The sequence below is a fragment of the Lissotriton helveticus genome, chromosome 7, assembly GCF_964261635.1.
Source record: "Lissotriton helveticus chromosome 7, aLisHel1.1, whole genome shotgun sequence".
Lineage (NCBI taxonomy): Eukaryota > Metazoa > Chordata > Amphibia > Caudata > Salamandridae > Lissotriton > Lissotriton helveticus.
Genome location: NC_136068.1, coordinates 974996978 through 975013913, shown reverse-complemented (window position 1 = coordinate 975013913; position 16936 = coordinate 974996978). Strand labels below are relative to the sequence as shown.

At 44.2% G+C, this 16936-nt stretch overlaps 1 protein-coding gene across 1 annotated transcript in view; it reads left to right on the top strand.

Moving 5' to 3' along the window:
- Positions 1–16936, top strand: part of CSF1R (colony stimulating factor 1 receptor) — a 271842-nt gene that overhangs the window by 202852 nt on the left and 52054 nt on the right. Inside the window, exons 10-14 of the mRNA XM_078653580.1 lie at positions 243–361; positions 4359–4485; positions 4818–4922; positions 5767–5877; positions 14263–14425. Of these exons, the coding sequence (XP_078509706.1) occupies positions 243–361; positions 4359–4485; positions 4818–4922; positions 5767–5877; positions 14263–14425 (625 nt within the window). The remainder of the gene's footprint in view (positions 1–242; positions 362–4358; positions 4486–4817; positions 4923–5766; positions 5878–14262; positions 14426–16936) is intronic.

The following is a 16936-nucleotide window of genomic DNA, read 5'->3' as shown; positions in this document are numbered from 1 at the left end:
GTCAATTGCTTGTGAAAGATCTGTGTTTCTGGGATTGGAATTGAGAGATTTTACCATAGTCGGGCTTGTAGGAGACCACTGCCAGTTATTCTGCCTATGGCACAGACATTCACTCGTCAGGTACGGTTTGGCTAACCTGAGACTGATGCCACTTCAACCAAAGCTCCCATTCTGTTTGGGCAAGCTGTCTACTACTTTACCACATCTTTTTCCTTGTGTCTTGTGTCTTTTTCCCTTTGCAGAGCGCATCATAGAACGAAAAGTCCCAAATAAGCTGTTCGGCCCGGCGCTGGGGGCCTCCTGCGGCGTGGCTGCCATGCTCCTCCTGATGCTGGTTCTGCTCTTCTACAAGTACAAACAGGTGCGTTCCGCGAGATTCTCACTGCGCCTCCCTGGACCAAGGGGCGCTTCAATCCCGCATAGATTATGGAATATAACAGGGCAGCAAGAAAGCGCGCACGGTGGGTTTATGATACATTAATCATATGACCTATTGTGAATTCCAGTAAGGAACTCGAAGGCCAAATGGTAAATAATGCAATGTGATAGATATTACAAATTACGTAATCCACTGAGAATTCGGTTCCGGAATCTGTAAATGAGATGAGTTACCAGATGAATTCTACACTGTGTAACCTTTTTTATTGAGTTTGTGCATGAAGGGAGTAGTTGGTAACTTGTATTTTAATCAGGAAGTCATCCTAACGGGCTTTTTAGTGTTCAGCACATGATTTATTTAAGTACGATGCATAAGGGGCATGGGGGCGTAATATGTGATGGTGGGAGTATCGCTATAATGTTTTCCCTTGGGGATCGTGTAGGGAGCCCCGTTATGATATTGGTCAATTGATTCTAGCTAAATATATATAATCTTGTAAAATGAAAGGAAATCAGAAATCTACCCAATTATAACCTCTTCTTTAAGCCTCACAGTTTTCAAAATCAGCCGTTGATTTCGGACTTGCTGCAATGTTCCAGGCTCTCTGTGGAATGTCATTGTTTTACATGAAGAATGACAGTGTTTTCAAGGCAACAGCGATTGCTGTCATCTTCCAGCTCACAGTTAGACGCCTCTCCCCTGAACTCCTAACTCTACCATCGCTATGGAAAGTTTCCAGGAAAACCCAACATTGTTAGACACTTATCACGAAGCAGTAGCTTACAAAAAACCTGCCTTAATTTGCAATGTTTTACTAATCTGCAAATCAGTTAGTTCTCATCATCTCTCCCAGCATATTTCACATTGGTGTGCCACTCAAAACATCCACTTCCATTCCGGTGACAACAGCCCCTTGAGAACTTCTACCTGATAAAATTACCTATAAAGTCCATCAACTCACTACGTGCAGTATGGAGAGGCAACTGTTGCAATGATATCCTCTAGTCAACTGCTAGAGACACTGACTTAGGTCAGTAGGAGACCTCCTGCTGCACGTCTTTGCCGTGCATACGTTCCATATAGTTTGAATTGTCTGTGATTAAGGATCGGTTTCACTGTTAAGCAATCCCATCCGCAAGTATTGCCTCATCGGCATCTGTGGGTTAGAAACAACCATCACAAATCAGAGTCAACTGTAAAAAAAAAAAAAACTGAAAAGGGAAATGCCTATGAAGCATGATCAGCAGCAAGTGGAGAAAAGTACAACGTCCAACAAACAGTGGAAGCCAGAGGTCAAGGGGGGAAAGCCTTAAATGACTTCCTGCAACCACAGTCCCTAGGTGGATTGCCCTTAAGCAAGCATAAATTAGTCTGATGTCCACTTGTCCTGTGGAATAGAGATCCACAATGTATCCTGTGGTACAAGGTAGACGTCAATAGCGTGTGGGTGCGTGTGGGCGCTGGGTGGAACAAACCTAGTTCAATGCACTCCTTCCGTGCAAGAATGGTAGAAGCAGTAACACTTTGGTTCAGATCCGGGGTCTTTCCTGGGGCCCTAGCGTGACTCCCTGTAGAGGAACCCACAGCAGAGAACATTGAAGCGTGGACCCTTCCTTGTCTTCAGCCCATGCTCAATAAACCTGTTCCTGGAACATGCAGAATGTGTTGAAATGTTGCACAATCTGATCCAAATGAAGAAGAACTCAGATCTCTCTGGTGGTAGCCACATCCGATGAGAGAATGTATGGGAGGAACAGCCCCCATCCTCAAACACAAAGCTAGGGTTGCATTGCGAAGGTTTTGAGGGAAGTGAAAGGCAGAAGGTGGGAGGGAGTGCACCCCTTGCATGCTCAGCAATGTCTTTTTCTAAAGATTTCGCAAACTGGAGTTGACTGGCTGCATGAACACCCTGTCGGGAAGAAGTGCACTGAAGAGTCAGTGCCAGCATTTTGATGTTGCAACAGTAGGTCCCTGCATGTTATTTATAGCAGGCAGACTGCTGAGCCAGTAACTCGCTACAGTGGCTCATAGAAGTACAATCTGGCGTCTTATACATCGATGTGATGATGATAGTTTCAGGAGGATTGTGATGCCTTTCTTCATGTTCACAGGAGCTTCATACGATACATATTTCCTAGATAGATCTGCATAGATTGTGGGTTGAAATGAATCTCCTTTAGATCCAATGGTCGTAGGATGAGAGCTGCCAGTACCTAGGGATTACCACACATGTTAGCATCTTGTGGGAAAGGCAGCCACCATCACTGTGATGCCTCAGGTTTGGACATCAGGGACAGCACTTGCCATCTCTGCCCTGCCCTTCATTACCACTAGCATTGCTCTTACTAGCCATGCTCTCAGGGCCATGAAGCGACCCTCTGGAAGAGAAAGTAAAAAGGGCTCTCAGACCCCATTTATTTTCTGAAGTTTCAACACCTTGTCCTTCCTCTACCTCTCCCAGTTATAACTAGGAGGTTGTTGAGAGGCTAAACTTGGGACAAGAAGGCAACCCTGTGACATCACTGAGGATCAAAGTGCCCATGTGGTCACTTACGCTCCCGCTGGCATTTTGGTAAACGGACGTCCTTGGCCTCAACTAGATAGCAAAGAGAAGCATGGTCTTCAACATGCAAGCTGACACAGTTGGCCAGTGGCCGAATCACTAAATCGGCCCTGCTTTTGGCTGTGTAATCAGTTATTTAGATGCATTACAAACGTAGGCTCACTGGAAGACAGAAGTATGTGTGTCATTTTGTGAGCTAAGATTTTTTAAATGTAATCATATGCGTCTCTGGGTTAAAACAAATGCACCAGCAGCTACGAACTGGTCACCAACCAAAAAAACAAAGTTTGATTTGACTGTTTATTGGATGTTGCAAAAACGTACTAAAAAATAAAACATGATTATAATGCAGTTCCCTTCTAATAGGACCGCACAAATACATCCACACAGCATCAAGCCTCAAGTGAAGCCGTAGTACAAATGTGTATGAAGAAGGATCGTCATCTTTCCAGATCTATTTTCATGATGGTCCAGCTGCCCCCCAGCTTCTCTGACCGTCAGGTGCCCTCCATGCACAGGCTGAGCTCGCTGCTTCATGTTCGGCTTGCTGCAGTACTAGGCACCAAACAAGCAACGAGAAAACATTAGAGTCCAGAGACAAGAAGTGTTAAAGTTGCTACCACAAACCTGCTACACCCCAAAAGAAATAAGCTGCAAGCCAAGCAGGATGAAGAGTAACCGGCTTTAATTCGAGGAACGATTTTTAAAGCCATAATAATATCTTTAAAGGTTAAAAAAATTGCTCAAATCAACTTAACCATAAGTGACCTTATATAAATTATCTATACCCCACATGATTGTTGCAGAAAAGTAATATGGTCTGCTTTCTGCATATTTGTTCCAACGTCCCTGGCATCCAGGAACCGGGTGACAACGAATGCCAGTGACCACATTGCTTCAAGCATCTCTTTCTTGTCCCAGGCCTTGACATGCGAGGAGTCTTCAGCTCCAGCAGAGCCCATTGTGCAGCACATTTTATCGGTAGGCTTCATTAAAGAGCGTTACCCATGAGAGCCCCTTGTTGTGACTACGTTAGCCCGAAGCCAAAGTCGCGGACTAATCAATCAATCAGGGGATTATCGAGTGCGCTTCACACACGTGAGGGTCTCAAGGCGCTGAGGGGGGAGGAGGGGTGCAGGTCCGATCATTGAAGAGCCAGGTCTTGAGGCTCTTCTTATAAAATGTAATTCCATTCCTCTTTCTTCTCTTTCACTGTCCTCCTGACCCGATTTGTATTTAAAATGGGCGGTTAGTAATTGCACAGATTTAAAGCATTTTCAGGGTTAGTAAAGCCATATTCATCCTTGCATTCTCCAGATGATCACAGGGACCTTTGCCTGACTGTTGCATTGGAAAGTGTGATTATTGTTTATACTTGCCCCTCTTTAAACATGCAACCCCATTCATCTCCCCTAGAAGCCCAAATATGAAACCCGCTGGCAGATCATCGATGCCTCAGAGGGGAACAATTACACCTTCATCGACCCAACGCAGCTCCCCTACAACGAGAAGCTGGAATTCCCCCGAAGCAAATTGACTTTTGGTAAGAATCAAACTCTTCCCCTTTACTACAATGCTGGGATTTGGGTTGTGGCGTGGTGATGGGTCTCAATATTCAGAGAGGTGAGTCTTGACACAGACATCGAACCAGGCTTTAGGAGATTACTGATGGGCAGGTTGTGCTGGTGACTGATAGGTAACTGACTTTTCACCAGTCCTACCTCTCTGTCCGCCTGTTGGGAAATTACACATTTTCATATATGTGGGTCTGGCTCTATTCAGCTTCCTAATAACAGAGATACAGTACTTTCTGCTGCTGTGCTGGGTACGCAATTGCTTCTGATGGACAATATTATCATATTCTACACACTACAGGAAAAACCCTGGGGGCTGGGGCGTTCGGAAAGGTGTTGGAAGCCACAGCCCATGGCCTTGTGAAAGAAGACATCTCTGTTAAGGTGGCTGTGAAGATGCTGAAACGTAAGTATTTGAACTGACTATAGCATCTTGAACGACAAAAATGTTAATATTTCGTTTTTCCGACATGGGGAAGATGAACTTTGAATTGTGATAAAAATGAGTTGTGCTTGACGGGTAGACTACCAACCGGAAACATGAGGGGGTTAAAGAACTACTGTACCAACCAGCAGCAGAGGGAGGATTCAGAAGCAGTCTACCAATCTGAGTCATAGGAAGCCTTTCAAGTCAAGCTTCACCGATGTTGGGAAGATCCTAGTATCTACTGGCCAGCTTGAAAGAAATGGGTAGCCTGACTGTACCACAATGTAGCAGGGGGTTGTGGCATTGTTCTGACTTGTTCTACCTCCCTTATAAACAGCACAACGTGGCCCTGTAGTAAGAATTACACCTTCCCAGAATTCCCATGTTGAGACAGTCTCACCTATTTCCAGGTCTTTGTCTCATCCTATAGGACAGGTCTGAAACTGATTCCATAATGGAGTATTGAATTTGGATTCCCACTGTAAAGTGGTCCTAGCTGCAGAGCGCCGCCCTGAACGGGTTGGCTTGGTAGCAAGGCACTATCCTAATAGACTCATTCACTCTTGTCATCTTTTTCCTCTGGTACCCTCCCTTCACAGCGCCAAGAAACCGCCAGGTGAATGTTGCGCTCTATAAATATTTTAAAATCAAAAATCAAATCAAATCAATCTTACACTCCACTGGAATCAACCACTGCTACTGGTGTAGTTGGTTGCCTGAGCTGGTCTTTGAATATGTCAATGTTAGTCGACTCTGGGACATTTGATAATAGAAGTCTTCCTTCCATGTCGTACTCTGCTGATGCCTTCTTCTCTTCCACCAGCGAGCGCGCACATTGAGGAGAAGGAGGCCCTCATGTCGGAACTGAAGATTATGAGCCACCTGGGTCAACATGACAACATTGTGAACCTGCTGGGTGCCTGTACACACGGAGGTGAGGACACCATACCACATGCCATGACGCTGCAAGGACACTGCTATGTGTCTCCTTGTATTAATAAGCAATTTACAACAAGAGTCTTTTGATCCCTCCCTTTGTTTGGGGTGCTTTTCCCTTTCTAAGGTCCAAGATTCCTCACTGATGTACTAGGGCCTGGTTCACAAAGAAATTCGCATATTTCAATCCATGTGTGTACTTCTACATTTGGAGCATTTATTTCATTTTCTTAGAATTTACAAAGAAATCTAAGCTTAATGTCGAGACACTGTTTTTTTAAGAGTACTCGTATGATTAGTTATGTAGGCATTGTTGCAGGTGTATATTTGCAAATGGGTTGAGGTTATTTATAAGTGCTTTTGCAGTGGTTAAATGTATTCATTCATAGACAGGGGCAATATTTGTCCATATGGAGGAATGCCTTTATCTTCACCCCATCCCTTTCATATTTTGAAAACAGATGTTTTTGCGACTACGTACTTGTGACTGTATAGATGTTCACCACCATTTGCACATATTCACACACTGTAACATTCACCATCCCACAGTAAGCGGATACAATTACAATGATGTAATTTTACTTGTGAGTAATTTTGTTTATGAGTATATATTTAAATGTTGTAGATTACAAAGTGTACCTTTCAATTCTAAATGTAAATATGTGTGCACCCAAGTGTCTTTCAGGCGTAGAAATAGCTGCTTCAATCGTGCTTTATAATATGAGTCACCTCTGACATACATGTCATAGGCGCGGCAGTGTTGATATGTACAGCATCACACGTAATTGACACTTTAATTTCATGCATGTGGAAGATGAACAGAGTAAATATAGTTGCTATTTTATAACAGCCTTTTCTTACTCCATTTCTCTGCAGTGGCTTTATGCCCATTAAGTATTGGCGTGGAATTTGTAGCAGGCAACCACCTCTAGCCAAAACTGAATAGTCACACTCTTTTCCTGCACTGGCAAAAAATTAACATTATGAATCGGATTCAGGGTTGACAAGGATGAGTTATGGTTAAAACTTATAGTTAAAAGGGTTAAAGTTAAAAGTTACAGTTTAGATGTGGTTCACAAGTGGAACTAACAATAAATATTAAGGAATTTGGCTAAAGTATTAGGATAATAGTCATAGGTGGAATTAGGATTATCAGTTAGTGGTAAGGTAGAGGTAAGATCTGATAGTTACAGGATAGGTTAGGACTGGAGTCAAATGTTAGTTTAAAATATTAGGATTATCAGTTATGGTTAATGGTTCGAATCAGAGTTAAAGTATAGGGTTAGGGCCAAGGTGAGGTTTGCTATTCCTACTTGGAAGGAGGGTTTGATGGCGTAAGAGGGTAACTTTACAGTTAAAGAGTGTGGGAAGGATTATTGGGGTAAAGCTGAGTGGGAGGTGCTAGGACTGATGCATTCGAAACATGCTATGGTTCAAGATACAATTTTCTCTAAGGGGAAACGTTAGGGTCTGCTTGGTATGTACCTGGCTGTCGGTCTGTCGGAGCGCTACACCGTGAGAAGATCCATCTCGTCCTGTATTAGACAAATGACCTATAGTGTGGGTCTACATTTGTATGTATGCACTTGCTTCCCAGTACTCTGCCACCTCACTTGGTTCTCCAGACACACGAGCAGAGAGGCGAACCAGTGCCTGGCTTTCTTAACCACCTTCTCCGGCTTCTCTTGGGTCTCCTTAGACCTAAGGAAGTTAGCAGAACTCAAGGCACTCTGCCAACTGCTACTCTTCCTGTCAGATGTGGATCTTTGCAAACCCATGCTGACAGAGAATTCATAACTGCTATGATATGGCTCTCAGCGAACCTGTAGGCACGGCGTTGGCTCAATTCTCCGTGAAGGTCAGAGAGCACAGCTTTGGAAGGCAGGAAAGGACAGGTGCAGAAAGCATGGAATGATGGTAAGACAACTTTTTTTTTTGGGTCAGGGAGAGTAAATGCAGATGGCAAGTGCAGAATGGGAGGAGAAGACATTTGTCCATATGTTAAGGGTATATGTTTTAATCCGGAATATAGGTATGTTCTAAGAGAATATTTACAGTTTATCTGGAATGATGATAGGTGTGTACAGTTTTGAAGATTCAGACTGTTTCTGGAAAGTAATGGTTTTGTTAAGAAAAACTATGTAGGTGTTTTACACAGGCAATAGAAAAATGGTGAACAGAATTTGGGTTTAGGCTGAAAATGAGAACAATACTGCATTCAGATGATTAGGTACTTGTTGATGTAGATGTTTTTGAGGCATATTGAAAAGCAGGGAAAGATGGGAATTTTTTATGTCATTTGGGAGGGCACTGCAGATTTTAGGTGCCTCTCCTGAGAAGGGACTGTGAAACGTAATCTTGTTTAAGTAAGGTGTGTCGAGTGTGAGTTCATTTTTATGTATGAAAAGTCTTGACCACCTGAGACTTATAAATTCAGTATTAGGTATTTCGGGTTTATATGTGAAATTTTTTTGTATGTTATAAAGATTGATTTGGAGCAACATCTGGTTTCTATAAAGAGTTACCAAAGAGTTTTAAGATTATGGATCATTATCACTATTTTCCTATTAGCCAGGAAATTGGCTTTTTCATGGAGAACTTCTTAAAGCAGGGCTAGATGGGTCTTGGCAGGCTTAATTGTAGTGCGCATTTGTATTCTAGGTGTGAACTCAACGGTTTCAATATTGTTTTCATATCCGGCTTAGAAAATATATGCTTGAGATTTTTTATTTTTGGTAAGTGGAATCTCGGAGAACCTGTCCTCTATGTGGTCTTGAAGTGCAGATGTCTGTCTAGAAAGAAACAGGGATTTTGCTTTGATGTAGTTTGTAATGTCAGCATTTTTTCAGGATTTTTTTCTCATAGATGGCCAATCAGTAGAAGAAATCAACACAAGTGAAACATGTTTTGTAATTTGTCCCTCTTTGTTTGCACTATATTTAAAAAATCAAATGTATACTTAAAAGAGTTATTCCTCTTCACCTAGAATGTTTGTGTGTGTTATCAAAGCGTGTAACATTTTTAAATCTATTGTGAAATGAACACTCTCAATAGTACAGTTGAGCGTCCTTTAGCAAGCGGTTGTCAGAAAGTATTAGTTTATGTGACCAATTAATGCAAAACCTGTTCATTATTATTTGTATGTGTTCATAAGTTCAAGTAACATTTTTTGTGCTTTTTAGGTAGACGATGTAGAACTGGAGTCACTTGTTGAGTTAAAAGAAAATTGATAACAATCATCCGAGCTATATCTGATTGGTTTAACAATCACTGCAGCATTTGTCATCCAATTTAGTTACACAACATATAGCTCATTCCAACAATTTACTTTTAATTGGATTGCCATAATACATGATATCCCTCCCTACTACCAATCCCTTGCTTAAATCACATACTTTCAGGGAGCAAGACCAGCGTAGAGACATAATTGGATGCGTCTCTCCTGAGCTCCAAGATCTGGGCTCATAATAAGCCCCCCAAAAACAGTCACTACATTTCCCCTTATGCTGTTTTAAAGAGCCCTGAATATGATTGGAACACGACAAGAGTGAGCTGAGGTGGATGCAGAGGGATTGAGCCCATTTTGACCGCGGACAAGCAATGCGAGAGGCAGGTCTGGAGCGGTCCGACCCTAAGATGGTGACTGCTGCCACACCCGGCCAAAAACACCAGTGCATCTTCTGCGGCCTGTTCTTCCTGACATCGTTACGATGGCACATGTTAGCGGCCCAGTGAGCATGAACCGAAACTGAGCTCATCACCCTGAAGAGCCTCAGACTGAGACGGACTGAGTGGGAGATCTGCAGAGCACCGGACAACCTGGGGCGCCTGTGGGGGACTTATGGGGCTGTGGAAGTCCTTCCTGGAGGCTAGCAGAAGATTCAGTGTGCAGTCCTCCTAATGGGTTCTGCATGACCGGAAGTGACCAGCCCTGTTGGGGGGCCTTGGGCTTCCCTACTGACACATGTGATACTTTTGCCTGGCAGTCTCAACTCCCTCAGCAGTACCCCCGAGGAGCCGCCTCTTGAGTCGAGTACCACACACCAATAGTGGCTGGTGCCTACCCCACCTGTCAAGCCCCTGCGCAGCTAAGAAGCCAGGCAGTCCAGATGTGGGGCCCATTATCCAACATATAGGCCAGCCAGACCCCGCATCTGGTGTTTGCGACCCCCAGCTGGCACCCTTAACATTGAAAAGCACCATAACACCATCCGCAACATTTCTGTCCAAGGCAACCTCCCTATTACACCCAAGAGGAGGGGCAGTTGCTGATTCTTTCACAGCACTGATGGCGACCAATAGATCCAAATCGATTAAGCGCTCCTCTATCAAGGATCTACTTCAGAAGGGTGACACTCCATCAGTGACTCACACAACTCACTACAAGCAGGTGATTCCTCTGAAGCTCGGTCACCTGCCACGAAGTAAGATATCCACACACTTCTTACAGAGTTTCTGAAGGCCATCTTCTTAAATCCGAACTTTCATAAAGTCATATCGTTTTTGGAATGCTATTTACACAAAACTGAATCGAGACTCGCTCAAGTGGAAACCAACCTGGCTGATATCATTCAAGACAAGGATAATCACACATCTCGCCTGATTGTGTTGGAGTGCAACAACAAATCCTGCTGGACAAACTCAATGACCTTGAAAATAGATCACAATGTAATTATATCTGGATTCGAGGCATATCACAAACTCTGGTGGCAGCAGAACTTGAGTCATATGTTCAGGGGTTATTTAGTCATGTCCTGCACCTACCTGACGATGGATCAGTACTTCTGGATCGTATCCATAGGGTTTTCTCACCAGTTCAGCAACAATTAAATCCACAGTTGGCTGTTCTGGCTTGTGTTCATTACTATCACATCAGTGAACACATTCTGATGGCGGCTCGACAACAGGAGTCACCGGTATTCTGAGGTGACACAATTCTCTTGTTCCAAGATCTTTCCATCCTAATGCTTGCACGCAGAAAGTTGCGTGAGATCACGATGCATTTGCCAAAAAGAAAAATTCCATACCGCTTGGAGTTCCTTTTCAGATTCCTGTTTACAATTAAGGATAAGCGCTATGTGCTCCGAGATCTCCTGGAAAGTAAGAGGGTACTCAACCTCTGCTCACTGGTGCCAGCTAAAAAAGAAAACGGCCTCCACAACCGCGCAGATGCTGGTGGGGGCTGGCGCTTCCAGACTTCCAAGACAACCCATAAAGAGGCAAGGAGACAGCTTCGCCTACAAGACAAAGAGAGCCGCCCACTGTTCTCAGAGGAGGACACAATTTGAATTGTCATTTTTCCGCCACTAATGCTTCCATAGGGAACTCGGAACCAGCCCCATTATTGACAGATTTCTTCCAATTCTTGCCTTTGGTGTTCCCTCATAATACCCTCTGATGCAGCCCTGATGGCACAACCCTTTAAAAAGAGCTCATGGCCCTCAAATGCCTCTCTTCTGGTGGTCTTCTTATGGTTCTCTCCCTTCACCCAGATCAGCCATGAGAATTGGGACACACAGTCCATACCTTCTGATTCTGCACATATCATGCCTCACCCCAGCAGTAACCCACCTCAGGTTCTTTGTCGGAGCTAGCCTTCCACCTAACGTCACCTACATGTCCAGAAAGCAATATCATATTGCTTATCGAAATGACACAGCTTAAAATAGTCACTTAGAATGTTCAGGGCCTTAACTCTCCTATGAAACATAAAGCCTTGCTAATGTGGTTGAAACACAGAAGACAGACGTTGTCCTGCTCCAAGAGACCCACTTATTACATACAGACACAATGAGTCTGCACTCCTATTGGTTTTTCTCACAATTCCATGCATCTAATACCACAAAACAAGAGTGATACTTTTTCGAAGAGGCCTTTCTTGCCATATAAAAGACACACTATGAGATCCTGAATGCCGGCGGTGGGGATTAAGGGTAAATTGGGTCCCACCCGCCTCACTATATTTGTGCTCTATGGTCCAAATGAGAACATAGAGAAATTCTTTGCTGCATTTTCCCTACTGTGGCCCACTTTGTGGAAGGAGAGATATTTGTGGGGGGTGACTACGACATTCCCTTGGCCTCCCCAATTGACCAATCTCATCCACTACATAATGACCCATGGCCAACGCATTCTTTGATACAAGAGGTCACCGGCTTGAATCTTGCATATGGATTGGCATCTGCACCACCCAACTAACAGTAACTATACATTCTATATGAATGTACATAAGACATATTCGGGACTAGATTATTTTCTGGTCATGAAAACATTACTACCCCAACTATTATACACTAGTATTGACATAAGGTCCCTGACAGATTATGCCACAACCAGACTTTTGATGATGCCACATCTCCCTAGAAAGCTTCTTTCCACCCATGACTGATAAGTGATTTGTCTTTGAGGAATCTCGGACTGAGGGACTGCATAAAAGGCACAAAAGAACATTACTACCCAGAAAATTGCACTGATGAGGTATCGCCATCCGTGTTATGGGATGCTGCTAAAGCAATCATTAGGTGCGAACTGATCTCCCACATGGCTGCTTTCGAACACCTCCACAAACAAAATAGGGGTGGGGGCATTTAGGACAGACTACCACAAGTGGGAACCTGCCACAAGCAGAATGGTTCCAATGCCACATTAGAGGACCTTCATTGGATCTTGGCAAGCTAAAACAGTTAGAGATGAAGGATGCAGCTAAAAAGCTTCTCTACATTAAATAAATACCCAGCTTGCACTCACTTTGATGGAGGTGGTTGAGAGACTTACATTTCTGATGGTCCTTCTCTCGCTTGATGCATTGAAGCCCTTTGACCCGATTGATTGGATAGGGCCTAATTGGGCCCTTAAATGCAAACCTTCATTCACATGAATTTCAAAGAATGGGGGAGACTGAACATAAGTTAATGCTATTTGTGACAACATACTTTGTTTCATAACCAACCTTGAATGCTCACTCCTGGCTCTACTGGCAGAACTAGACTGCCTGAGGCTTCAAAATAAATTACTTTAAATCCCAAGGTCTGGGAGGGGCAGGACCCTAACTAGAGATGAGAGACAAAATACAAACAGCAGGGTTTTTTTGGGTGGTATCTTCCGTCAAAAATCCTGTTTTCCACCTTCCAGCACCAACTTGATCACTGTACAATAGCAATACTCTTCCCCTCCTGCAAACCCCATTCAAAGACCTTTAGCATTGGGGTAAATTGGATATTTCCTGGCTGGGACGTCTAAATTACTTGAAAGTGAACTTCATGCCTTGTTTACTGTATGTACTACCAACATTGCCCCTGACTAGCCCCAAACTAACTCAGCTACATATGCACTGGAAAATGCTAGACTTTGTTTGGTGTGGTAAATCGGCCAGAGTAGCATGCTCAACAATTTTCTGCCTGATAGACGAAGTGGGACTGGGATTCCTGATGTATTCACCTATAGTCAAGCAGCCCAGATAAGACCAGTTTTAGACTGGAATTAATCCAGAGAGCAAACCATGGGTAGCGTTAGAACAAGCGTTCTCCAACATTCCCCTCAAATACATCCTTGGATCCCACCCAATCGAACCCAAGATAAACAAGCCATTCTCCTGAATACAGCAATGTTACTTGATCACTGGAACTCCTTGATACGCAAAAAGACCTTTCATAAATATCCCTTTCCGCTCACACCTTTAATCATCCACAACCCGGATTTCACTCCTGGGATCTTCTACCCTCACTTAGCAACCTTGAATGTGGGTAAATCCCCTCGGCTTAAAGATGTCTTCAAAGGTGGTGATCTTTTATCTTGGGAAACCCTGATAAACCAATGGGCCATAACTAGATCAGATAAGTGTCCTCACACGCAAGCGATCCATTGGGTAGGAGGAAGCCAACACTGACAACAGATAAGTAGAGATGATATTCACCTGGAGTCCCTCATCAGAACCTATGTGTGTAGGAAGGGTACCTCTGTGCAATATAAATACATTACACAGCTTGGACCACACTCCAAACTCTCATACATCGCACAATGGGAGAAGAATCTGGGCACTGACATCTCTGACAACGACGGTTGCTCGAGGATGACTGTTTTGTACTGTAACTTCACAACCAGTTGTCACTGTTAACTCTGAGCAAATCTAATTCTATCAGCTGATGTGTCCTCTATTTCCTTAACAAAGCCATGCCTCACATTGTGGTGTGCTCCCAACCTGGTTGCTCATTACATTTTTCCTTTTTTTATTTTAAGCTCCATTGTAAACTCCCCCTTCCTTAAAACTTGTTGTACTGAAGAGTTTCAAGATTTTATGTATATTGAAAAATACAAATAAAGTGGTAAAAAAAATAACAACATACTTGCCTGGTGATGCTAATCATGCCCACTGCCTTCCCTCCAGGCCCTATCTTGGTGATAACAGAATATTGCGAACATGGAGACCTGCTGAACTTCCTTCGGAAAAAGGTGGATTCTTTTATCATCAAAGACCCCATCACAGAAACTCTCCTAGATGGGAGTGTCACTTACAAGAATATCTGTGTGGACAAGAAGTACACCCGAAGGTAACCATCTGGTAACCCGTAACCTTGTTAACCAAATACGTTAAAGAATATCCCCCCCCACCTTCTTCTGAGTGTCTCACTGCTTTCTAGTTTCACTACTCCAACACGTTTCTCCTCATTACATATGTTTGTAATTACATTTGTGTATATGACTAGTTGGTAGAGTAGGGGTCAGTAGTATAGGGTTTAAGTACTCTGGGTCTGCACCAGAGTTCCTTTAACAGGTGAAGATTGTCATAGGATACAAAAGACACCCACAGGGATGCAGGTTTGTCTTTTACATGGGACAGGGCTGGATGTAGGGCCTGCTATCGGCAAGTGGGTCTTAACAGACAGGACACTGGTGTTTGAAGTGAGGGGCCCTTTGTGTTTACAGATTATTGTCTAATGCAGGCTTCTGAAGGCTCACTCACTGTGCTTGATTCACCCACATTACAAACCACTTTTACAGCTCTGCATTGACTAGAGGGAGGTCCTTCGCACAAGAATTAGGAGTCACTCAAGTAGTGCGATGCAAGATGGCCGCTGACTGTGTGAAGCGGGTAGTCGCAGCATACTCTCCCTCCTCCCAAGGAAAAAAACTGCCAACAGGAATACTGATATGATTGAGGTTTCTTACCTGCTCAATACCTGCGTTCTGGAGTGTGCTCCATTTTGTTGGCTTTATCGGTTGAAGACAGCTTTGGAGGGCCGACTCCAAAACTTTTTTCCACGACAGCAGCGTCGACTCAGAGGCAGCAGCACTATGAAACCTAAAGGGCCTAAGCAGCAGAAGGATCCTGAGGCCCAGAAGGGTCTTCACCTAACGGCTGGCAGTAAGGAGATGTCAGCAATTTCAAGTACACGCACCTCAGCACAGCAGCGGAGAGCGCTAACAAAGAAGCCGGAGGGTTCACGAGGCAAAGGCGGCGGATCTGAGTCACGTACTGCTGGGAAGGACACGAACGATGATTCCGGGAAAGTCAGTATTAACCTCAATAACGCTGCTAAAGCTAAATAACCCAAGGACCCAGCACTCCGACAATTGACTTTGAAGGAGTATTTTTCCGTAAGAGCACCAGAGGTCACAGCGGATCCAGCAGCGGCGGGGTTTGAGGCATCTCTGCCAGAAGACGCCGGAAACACGGTTGCTGGGCAACGAGAACGTGAGCATCGGCACAAACTCCTCGGCGAGAGACAGGACGCCGCAGTTAGTGCAGAGGAGGCTATCGAGGCGATCGACGATGTACAGACCCTAAAGAATTCGCAGGCCTAGGCTGCACAGGTTACTGACAATGAAAAAGCTACCGCGGTTAGGCCCAGAGTAGCGAAAGTAAAGACAATAGCGCGAGGTATGAGCAGGGCCCAGGGAGCTCTATCGGAGGGGCTGTAGGGGGTGCAGAGAACTTACTGAGCAGTGATCAAGGAGGTAAAAAGAAATACGGAGATGCGGGGGTGGTTGGAAAAGAAGGGGAAGCACCTCTAGTGCACAGCTCAGTTCAAGACAGGGGGTCCCCGGTACCCCGGATGGAGAGTGCTTTTTTTCGTTAAATGAGGACTCAGACTAATTTTTGTTGAGCGATGGAAGCCTGCTTACTAGCTCAGATTCTGATTCTGCGGCAAGGTCTTCAGTTCAAAAAGTGCCAGCGGGACATGAAGGCTTTCAGCAACAAAAAAAAACAAAGTCTAAATCAAGGCCCCCACGGAGTCCATCAGTAGATGCTCCAAATAGAAAGCTATGTTGGGATTATTCGGCAACATCGCATCTATATCAAGAGGGCGCTGGAGAGGATTCCAAGCTGGGGGATGATAAAGTAGGCAGTCCACCCCAAGCCACTTCACTAGATTTGCTATACACAACTTTGAAACAAATGCTGGCCGAAGCTAGGTCAGAGAGCCGTAGAGCTAAACTGGCAGAAAAAAAAATCCAGAGCTCTATGAGGAAAATTAATAAATTATACGACGAGATGGCAGACAGGGTTGCTCATGTTGTGGAACGGACCAGGAAGCTGGAAGATGATGTCAGCAGATGGCAAGCATTTAAAGAGGCCCAGGAGAAGATTACTGATGACGTACAATGGAAATTGGAAGATTTCGAAAATCGCCAAAGGCGAAATAACATAAGACTTTTGGGGGTGGCGGAGGGAGTTGAAGGACAGGATGTCAGATCATATGTAATTAATCTGCTTAAGGGAGCGTTTCCTGACGTGACAACCTGGAGTTGGGAGAGCGAAGTCCAAAGGGCACATCGCTCCCCGATGATTCAAAAGAGGACATATGGGACTGCACAAGCTATTAAACCTAGAGCAATTCTCGTATATGTTGGTAACTTCCTTGCTAGACAGGACATTATGGATAAGGCAAGGCCAGAGGCTAGACGCACGTTTGAAGGGGTCACCTTTTTTGCTCTCCCTGATTTTTGTCATGCCACGGTAGAGAGGAGATGGAGGCTTAGGCAATTGATAGCACCACTTCTGAACTTAGGGCATGAGGCATACCTATTGTACCCAGCAAGGCTTAAGATTATAGTTA